Source organism: Barbus barbus (assembly GCF_936440315.1).
Source record: "Barbus barbus genome assembly, chromosome: 3".
NCBI classification, from domain to species: Eukaryota; Metazoa; Chordata; class Actinopteri; order Cypriniformes; family Cyprinidae; genus Barbus; species Barbus barbus.
The window spans coordinates 33,482,427-33,492,572 of NC_136731.1; the positions used below are offsets into that span (position 1 = coordinate 33,482,427).

Genomic DNA, 10,146 nt, shown 5'->3' on the forward strand with positions numbered 1-10,146 from the left:
TATTAAAAATCAATGGCGTGCTACTGAGGAGCAACCTATGGAAAACAGAAAAAATGTTTCACAGGTTATTTGAAAGTCCCTCATGGCAATAAGATGGGGATTTATGCTGTTTTTAGACACAAGCATGTTGGTTATCCGCTGGTGAATGTTAGAGTGAATTTCACAGAAACATGTGAAGATTGAATCTCATGGAAACATGTCCAGGCCACTTTTCAACTGCCTTGCCACATATACAGGTGCATCACAAAAAAAATCTAAATATTGTGAACATTTTTTTATCTTTTGTAACTTACTTCAACAAGTGAAACATTCATATATTCTAGATTCATTGCATGTAAAGTAAAACATTTCAAAAGTTTTTTTGTTGTTTTAATTTTGATGATTAGAGCTACAGCTCATGAAAGTCAAAAATCCAGTATCTCAAAATATTAGAATATTTATATTTGAGTTTCATTAAATGACCATCTCTACAGTATAAATTATGGGTATCTCTTGTTCTTTGAAACCACAATAAAGGGGAAGACTGCTAACTTGGCAATGGTCCAGAAGACAATCATTGTCACCTTCCACCTTTCACAAAGTGCTGTATTAAATCATATTAAATGCAAAGTTGACTGGAAGGAAGAAATTGGGTAGGAAAAGGTGCACAAGCAACAGGGATGACTGCAAGCTTGAGAATACTGTCAATACAGAAGACTGGAGAGGCACAGAATCCAAGCTGCTTGAAGTCCAGTGTGAAGTTTCTGAAGTCATCGATGATTTGGCGTGCCGTGGCATCTGCTGGTGTTGGTCCACTGTGTTTTATCAAGTCCAAAGTCAGTGCAGCCGTCTACCAGGAGATTTTGGAGCACTTTATGCTTCCATCTGCTGACAAGCTTTATGGAGATGCTGATTTCCTTTTCCAGCAGGACTTTAGCACCTGCCCACAGTGCCAAAACCACTTCCAAGTGGTTTGCCAACCATGATATTACTGTGCTTGATTGGCCAGCCAACTTGCCTGACCTGAACCCCATATGGAATCTATGGGATATTTTCAAGAGAAAGCCCCGACCAAATATGGAGTGCAAAAATGAACAATTTAAATAACTTGAACTTTTCTGTTTTGCAAATCCCTTTTTTTTTTTTTTTTATTAATCTTAGGATCTTAATATTCTAATATTTTGAGATACTGTGTTTTTTACTTTCATGAGCTGTAAGCTCTAATCATCAAAATTAAAACAAAACACTTTTGAAATGTTTTACTTTGTGTAATGAATCTAGAATATATGAAAGGTTCACTTTTTGAAAAGTAAAAAAAAGGAACTTTTTCACAATATTCTACTTTTTTGAGATGCACCTGTATATATGCACTATATTGTGAGAAGTATTGGGTCACCCCCTTCTAATGAACATGTTTGACTACTTTAGTAATTTCTATGAGTACAAATCTTAATGTTTAAGCATTTAATGATATTCTAGGGAATTGTGTGCTTCTAATTTTATAGCAACAGTTTGGACAGGACCCTTTTCTATTCTAACATGACAATACCTCTGTGTATAAGGCACGACTCAAAAAGAAATGTTTGATTCAGTCAGTGTGGAAGAACCTGACTGGTCTGCAGAAAGTCCTAATCCCAGCTGAACACCTCTGGTGTGACTTTAAATGCAGAAACTCATCACCAAACACCAATGACTTGTTCCAAAAAAAAGTCCCTTTGTCTGTTCTAAAGGAGGGGGTGTCCTAATACTTTTGTCCATATTGTGTATGTACAACTGTATGCACGCGCGCACACACACACACACACACACACAAATTAAACATTTTAGGATTGTGAAGATATTTTGCATAGCCACATTATTTTCATTACAATTATACTTTACAATTTAAATATTCATGTAACACAGAAATGACAATTAGGGGAAATGGTCTTTAACCAAAATATTATGATTTTTAGGTTGAAATGCAACCTGAACATGTTATTGACAGGCTGTGTGAGATTTACCTATAAATAAGTAGCACAACAGTCAGCACCTGTAAAAAATGAACGGGTCATGATACAATTCTCATTCAGTTTGCTGGTTAGTGATTTTGGAACAAGCCAAGAAAACAGCTAAATAGGCCCAACTATCATTCAATAAGCAATATTGGACCCAAAACAGGATATGGATGCATACATTGTTAGTTGAGACACTGTTTGCGGAGATCTCATTGTATTTTTCTCTTGTAGATAAATGACCTTGGTATTGTATAGTCCACAAAAGTTTTCTTGCTCTGTATTTTCTCTCTATCTCTTGCGTTCTCCCTTCTGTGTGCGTTTCTTTTCTTTGTCCTTGCGCTCCTGCTTGGCCAGTTTGTCTTTCTCGCGTTGTACCTTGTCCTGCTCTTTCTTCTTCTGTGCGTCCTCTCTGGCCTGGTCACGCTGCTGTTTGCGGCGGTTCAAAACCTCCTCGACATTGGTGTTTTTGAACAGGGCTGGGGCTGGCAGTGAAGGGAACAGTTCATGTAGATACAGATATTTAGTATAATCATTGCAGATCATACTACATCTGCTCCTACAACAGTACTGGACACTATCTATACATAACCAGAGCAGAGATCTTCTTCTGAAGCGATCGTGTTTATTACATTGTAGATTGATTGTGTAAAAAAAAGGATACATTTGTCACTGGGTATCCCCACTGCAGCTTGTTCTTCCTCCTCATCTTCAGTACAAATGTTAAAGAAACTGCTTCACACTGAATCAACTGATCCCTGACCTTGAGAGAGACTCAGTGATGCTTTGTTCTTAACAAAGTGCCATAGAAATACAACATTACAAAACATGTGTTAAAAGGATATTCCTCCTCATCTGTGACATTAGCATACTGTGCCAGTAGAGCCTCTTTGCTCTTCTTGGCTTCCTTTGACACCTCCTTCTGTTTGACCACAATCTGTGCCTGCTTCTCTATCAAACTGGCAATAGCCTGAACCTCAGCTGAAAATAGAAAAAAAAATTAAAAATACAGTTTTCCAAAAACAGTGGCTGAAAAACAAAAATGTTTATATCACCATTAATGTACTGTGAAATAATACAGAGGATATTATGAAAATCTTGAGGTTATACTAAAATTATGGAATTGTTACACAAACAAAAAAGTGAGAAGTAAAAATATTAACGTACAGCACTGTTCAACAGTTTAGTAAAATTGTTTCATTTCTTTTGAAAAGATGCCTCTTATGCTCACCAAGGCTGCATTTATTTGATCAAAAAACAGTGAAGTTTGTGAAGCAGTATTACAATATTTACCGATATATGTTTTAATATGTAATTTATTAGTATTCAGTAAAGCTGAATTTTCAGCAGCCATTACTATGATGATTTACTCAAGAAACATTCGTATTGAAAACAGTTGTGGTGCTTGGTATTTTAGAAACGGATACCTTTTATTTTTAGGGTTTTTTAATAGTTGAAAAAATTATTTGAATTTTTTTTGTAACATTATAAATGTCTCTACAATCACGTTTGATCAGTGTAATGTAAAAGTATTATTTTCTTTTACCACACACTTTTGAACAGTAGTGGATAGTGCAATTTCTTTCAGAATATGTCCATTTTGATCTCTCACAGTAGTGCGAGACTGGTCACTGTGATTGACCTTTTCTAATTTCAGCTCTCCACTTACCATCTTCCTGAGTACCCTTCACTGCAGACCTCCTGCACTCAGTCCACTGTTTCAAGATCTGCTGGCAAACCTCCTCAAGAGTGTCCTCTTCCTACAACAATAAAGTGACCTCTGTTTAATAACACGAGCCTAAAACGTTCAGGCAAACGACTGTATTTGGATGTTTACAGCGACTTCTCACCAATCTCTCTGCACACACCTTACGTAAACCTACATTCAAATATAGTTTCCAACATCTGAAAATAAGTTGCTTGTGTTCGATTACTTTTGAGCAAACGATAATAGTAATATTAAACATAATACAGGTGAATGGCAACAGGCGTTTGATCACGTTTCACACTTTATCTGCTCAAACGAAGGGTCAATAAAGAAATTCAGTTAATAACACAGAAGTGTCTTTCGGGTTTATTATGAGTTTATCAGAACAACTGTTAAATGTTACAGTGTTTCTGACAGCAGAGCCGCTCGTTGACAGCTGAGTTGAGCGAGCATGCGCCTGCACTGACCAGAAAAGCGGACAGAATGCCCTGAAGAGCGTCCTTTTGCTCTTCATCGTTTTCCTCTTCCTGAAGCACTCCGAGTATATATGCTCCGTAAACTTCTCGGTCTACTTCGAGGGAGTCTAACCGCTCGTTCAGCCAGTTTTCAAACTCCCCGGCGATTTGGTTGGGCGCCGCCATCTTGCCTGGCTTGGGTCCTGATAGTGAGGCGGGATGTCCGCGCAGAATGCCAGACACAAATGCGCAACACTAACGTTCAAAAGAAACATCCATACCTTACGCATCCTTTCATTGCGATAGAATTTGCGAACTTAGTCATTTCATTGTTTACATGTAATATTTACACGGGAAGACTACATTTAACTTGATATTCATATAAGTGAGTACCGTGTGAAAAGCATATTTAAATGCTCATAATTTAAGCGCATCATGTTTTAAACATGCATTGTTCTCATAATGCAATCGTCCTGTGCAGCAACGCGATATCAAAGAGTTGAGTTTTAAACCAAAGCTCACCACTAGAGGGCATTACCTGCCTATTTACTCCTGAAGGCTGTATTCTAAGGCGCACATCCGGATCCAGGTAAAGAGCTGTTGGATGCTGCTGTATTTAAAAAAAGCATATGCAGGTACTGTGATTTTTATATTTTAGCAATAGATGAACACGTTTGCATCTGGTGTGGGCATTGATATTGTTTTACCTAATTTCTTTTCATTTAGGAATCATAATGAGGTTTAAAACAGTGGTCAATAAAATGAATATGCATCATATCAATATGCTGAGAGGGCTACAAAAATATTTTATAGAATGTTTGTTTATGTTTAATAAATTGTGTATGTACATAGGTCTGCGTAAAAGCGCGTTCATGCTTAAGATCAAGCCGGTATCATATTTGATGCATGAATTTCTAAGGTCTTTAATATATCAACATGATCAAAACTTTGCTGAAACACGTGTTGCACACAATCTATTAATTGCCTTTTGCCTCTGACTGATAGTTCATACTTTTTTAGTAAAAGACCTTTTAGTGTAATTCAAAAAATGTCCAATCAAAAGGGCACGGTACACATGTCCTTTTGCAGTGAATGTAAGGTTAAGTAAATGTAAGGAGAACTTCATCATAAAAATCATGTTAAAATGTACGATACAGCAGTTTTGTTGAGAAAAGTTGATCTCTTAATCACTGTATTGCATTGCATTATATGTTTTGCACCCCCCCCCCCCCCCGACCCCCCTCCCAGATTTTGAATATTATCTTTTTAAGACATATTTTTGGGAAGTATATAAATTGCATATAAATATCAGTTGTCACTCTGTAAGTAAGCTTCTTTACTGTTATAAAAAATGACTTATTTACATGACAAACTATCAGAATTTATCAAGTTTTTTGTCCATATAAATAATATCTGCACAACATTATTACTATTTTTATTTTTTTTTCAGTTGGAGCCTCTGACTAAAATTGAGGTGTTTTTTCCTTCCTCAAATGTAAGCTCTGTATTCTCACTATATCATATGAGCTATAAAAGCCGGATGTGTGATACAAAACAACACACATATCATCTTACTTTAGATTTTGTGTGAAGGTTCAACAAATATTGCATTAAAAAAATTGCTTTATTATTCTGTATGTCAGGCTTTACAGGGTTAAATCCAGGAGACTGTATCTGAAGTGTCCATTAGTGTTTACAAGTCCCTTGTGTATCAGTGTTTGTTCTGTGGTTTAACCAGTGAGTAAAATTCATCAGGCTTCAACAGTATTACTGTAAGGCATAAGTTCAAAACAAACGAGGTTGCACACATAAAGGAACAGTGTAATGAATTTGGCCTCTGTATTTTGATTTTAGACTAAGAAATGATGTGCTCATGTGTTTTTCCTGTTTGATTATGTTCATGGTCTATCTGGTTGTGATGTCTGAAGCTTTTTCATGCCATCTCTGTGAGAGGAAAGATGTTCTGTTCTGTTTTTTTTGTTTTTTTTTCTAATTGGAAGATGTTTGAGGTTCTTCGAAAGTATAAGATTTTAATTTTTATGACTGATACAGAGAAAACATGAGAGCGGAAAGGTAAAACGTATAGATGGAAACAGAGACTGCTTGATAAGGCCATTCCCAGGCATAAGGGTCCAGGGTCATTGGTCATGATGTTGCTTGTTGCTGTGGGCCACTATTTTAAGCACTATTTTTATCAAGGGGACGCAGATTGATACAAAGCGACAAGAGCCAGGGGCTGTGGCAGAGCATGCGGGTGGACATCTACATGCTCGGGTCCAAAAGCAAACACTCACACTCTCTCTTTCAAAGATCTCTATCTCCCACCACCCATCACTGAAGCCCCTCTGGGGCCAATACTGTGTCCTCTCTCTCAGTATCCCGGCTATACGCATCTGCATGTGACCCAAACCTCCGGCCCGCTTCGTGATCAGCGTGTGTGGTCGTGACTGTCTTCAGGGTGTCCTTAAAAAGTATTCAAATGTATTACAGTAATGTTTTATAATTTAAGGTGATAAAAGGTTAAGTTTGTGGAAGTTTTTAAAAAGAAAGGAGGCGCTTCATATAAATGAGTAGGATTAGATATTACTTTCATGAATTCATTAACTAGAACTTTACTCTATTTTAGTTGTTAATTTTTTTTTCATCTTAAATATTAAATTAAAGTGCAAATAAATTAAAAGTAAAACTTTTGCAGTCCTGCAACTTCCTTTCATAGAGTGTGGCGTTAGCAACGCCAATGGGTTTGTTTTCCATTGAAAGCAAGAACTGATCTAATATGTACTTTAAATGCAATGTCTTTGGACAAAAGCACCTGCCAAATGCATAAATGTAAATGTACTTTTTTTCAGCCCTGATTACGATTTATATAGATTAGAGATCGACCGATATATCGATTTACAGATATTTTCCCGATATTTGAGTATTTTACCATAATCAGATATCGGTTTTGTAATATCGGATTCACCGATAAACGCATCTTGTGGGTGTTTTGAGAATTGCGCACAGGATCGCCATTGCAGCGTGTCTGAGGGGAGACGAGACAACAACAACGGCGTGCACAGGTACTTGATTTGCTGTAGTTAGTAAACTTTTTATTTAACATAACAGCCATTAATGCACAAATTAGATGCATTACATAAATGCCTGATATGTAGTTTATGCAACTTGGCTCTAAGAAATAAGATAATCTGTCAAGCCCTGTCCCAATAAAGATGTAACTTTGCCTGAATTAAATAACACAGCCATGAATTAGCACATGTTGGAAATAAAAGCGCTGAATTGAATTCTCTCTCTGTGGTCTATTAGTCTTGTGAAGTAGGAGTCACGTAGATAATCCGTCAAGTCCTCTCCCAATAAAGACGTCATTTTGCATGAATGAAATAATACAGCCATACATGAGCGCATGTTGGACATAAAAGCGCTGAATTTAATTCTCTCTCTGTTGTCTATATGCTCATCATTAGTCTCGTGAAGCCGCTTTCATATTGCTATTCAGTCACCGGGTTGATGCTCAAGAAATGCTCAGCGCTTACTATATAACCATTATTTAATTTATAAGCATCTAAATAAATACAACTACAAGTATAGTTCTGTGTAAATGCATAGATAAACCATGGTGTCAGCAGCATAATTTAGAACGACAAAAAATATAGCATGCCAGTTGAGAAATGCAATAAAATACAATGTTTGTTATATTCCAATATCCCAGAGAATATTATTTAGTGAATTATTCTTCACTCTTTAGCCTATTAAACAGCTTATAAACCGACTAAAACTGTAGTTAAAAATGAGGTTGATATGACTCCTGTCCTTTATTTATTTTCTCAATTTGAAAACATTAGACATTCCACATTTATTTTGCTTACTGCTAATATTAGTGTTGCTGCTGATGCTTTTTATGAATAAAATGTTTTTTATTGTTGTAATATAAAAATTAAATTTAGCATGAAATACTGCTAATTCTCAAAACATTTTTTGTTAAGATGACTGAAAGGAGGAAAAAGAAAAGTGAAGTATGGACTTACTTCACACAGTCATTTATTTACATTATAACAGTAAATAAATATCGGTTCTGCATATCGGTTATCGGGCACATAAACATTCAAATAATTGGTATCGGTATTGGTTATAAAAAAAATCTATATCGTCGATCACTAATATGAATACATGGATAAAAATGTGTTTAAAAGAAGCCCCACTTTTCTTATTTAATAATTTTTTTAATGAAAATAAAATTAGGTAAAAGTTGGTTTTAATGGTATTATTATTTATTATTTTTTACAAATTTGCATTAGAATGTACTAAAAAGCCTTATGTTTAATTAATTTAAACATGCAGAAGATATTTGTTTATAGTTGTTTGTTTGTGCATGTTAGCCCTGGTTTCCACCAACAACAGAAGCATCTTAATATTTAACAAAACGTTTTTAGATTTATGCCTTTTTTATTTGTATTTGCATGTGTGCGTTTTCTTGTAGTTGTGTCTGTGTGTAAGCTGTGCAAGTTCTGGCTATATAAAGGACAGTCAGCAGTACAATAGAAATGCAGAAGGTCACATATGTAGCCATTTTCTGGCATATGGAGTGGACGGCAGAGCAAGGGTTATCACTTTTCTTCTTCTGTCTTTCTCAGTGTGACAGCTCTGGCCTACACTATCTCTGTCCTCTTCAGACGCATGCGTCTTATCTTCAGTTTCACTCCATTCTCCAGGGCTGTCTTCCCTCAGCAAGGCAAGCGGCTCCCATTGTTTGGCCATCTTGTCTTATCGTTGCGCCGACCCCTCCTTTGGCTGTTTTCAGCTGTGTTTTGCTCGTCACTTGGTTTTCGGCAAAACTGCAAACTGAGACACTGACAGCAAGAGGAGCCTGTCTAATGGAGCCTCACTCTGAGGAGAAAATAGCAAACAAACAATAGAGCAAGGAGAGAGGATGGATCGTGTCATTCAGGAAGAGAGGATGGGGAGTGAATTTGCATACTATGCGTCCCAAATAGTGTCAGATATAAGAATTAGTGCGTCCCCAATTATAGTACATTTTCTGGTGGGTTTTTGCCGTTTGCATCAGTGCATGCTTTTTCAGCTGATGTTGCCCACTAATGCTTGTACAACAGAAGAGAAGGATTTAGTGAATTCAGGTTTGGCTTTCTTATGTTTCTCAAGGAAGATCATGACATTTTTAAATTGTGATGATTTTTAGGACTTGAAACGTAATGGAAATTAATGCAATTAATATCCATGTAATCTTATTAAGATAATTATTATTATTCAGTTATTAACCTAATTATTTTTAAATTATTTAAATGATACATTTTTCATGTGATGGCAAAGCTGAATTTTCAGCAGTTATTACTCTTCAGTTTCACATGATCCTTCAGAAATGATTCTAATGCCGATCTGCTGCTCATGAAAAGATTTCTTATTACTATTACCTACAACACTTGTGCTGTTTAATATTTTTGTAATATCAAAACAAACAAAAAGACACACTGACCCCAAAGTGTGTGTGTATGTATGTGTTTTATATGTATATGTATATGTATATATATATATATATATATATATATATAACACACATACACACAAACACATACATACATATATATATATATGTATATGTATGTTTGTGTGTATGTGTGTTTTATATATATGTATATGCATGTTTGTGTGTATGTGTGTTATATATATATATATATATATATATATATATATATATTTGTTTACATGCACTTCTTTCATTCATTGTTATGAATTATTGTTTAATTCATTGTTCAATGTTATTCATTTGCTTCCATGTCAAGATTATTTATGTAGTTCTTTCAATATTGTTTCAAAACAATATTTAAAATAATCCTTTAATGCCCCCAGTGATTGTATTTCAATAAACTTTGTAAGATGTTTAGGTAAAGAGGAAGATGCCAAATATTATCCAGATATAGTTTTTGCAATGGAACGTAAAAAAAAAAAAATAAAAAAAAAAAATCAAACTTACAGCTATTTCCTTGTTTGCAAATCC

The 10,146-nt window shown here is 35.4% G+C and overlaps 1 protein-coding gene across 1 annotated transcript; it reads right to left on the reverse strand.

Annotated features, from left to right (window-relative positions):
• Nucleotides 1-432: 432 nt before the first annotated feature.
• On the reverse strand, nucleotides 433-4,344 carry LOC306855839 (coiled-coil domain-containing protein 43-like). Its single transcript, XM_079394753.1, has 5 exons — nucleotides 4,149-4,344; nucleotides 3,643-3,733; nucleotides 2,819-2,954; nucleotides 2,638-2,687; nucleotides 433-2,452 (listed from the first exon to the last, which is right to left on the reverse strand). Exons 1-5 carry the CDS (start codon nucleotides 4,320-4,322, stop codon nucleotides 2,265-2,267), a joined length of 639 nt encoding a protein of 212 aa, XP_079250879.1. The 5' UTR covers nucleotides 4,323-4,344; the 3' UTR covers nucleotides 433-2,264.
• Nucleotides 4,345-10,146: the final 5,802 nt, after the last annotated feature.

What these genes read in the sequence shown, in the direction of transcription:
- LOC306855839 (XM_079394753.1), bottom strand. Translation starts at nt 4,322, where the DNA reads ATGGCGGCGCCCAACCAAATCGCCGGGGAGTTTGAAAACTGGCTGAAC. An exon ending in GAAGGGTACTCAGGAAGATG is followed by an intron (nt 2,955 to 3,642) that starts GTAAGTGGAGAG and finishes TTCTATTTTCAG; the next exon opens with CTGAGGTTCAGGCTATTGCC. An exon ending in AATGTCACAGATGAGGAGGA is followed by an intron (nt 2,688 to 2,818) that starts ATATCCTTTTAA and finishes TAACATTTGTAC; the next exon opens with TGAAGATGAGGAGGAAGAAC.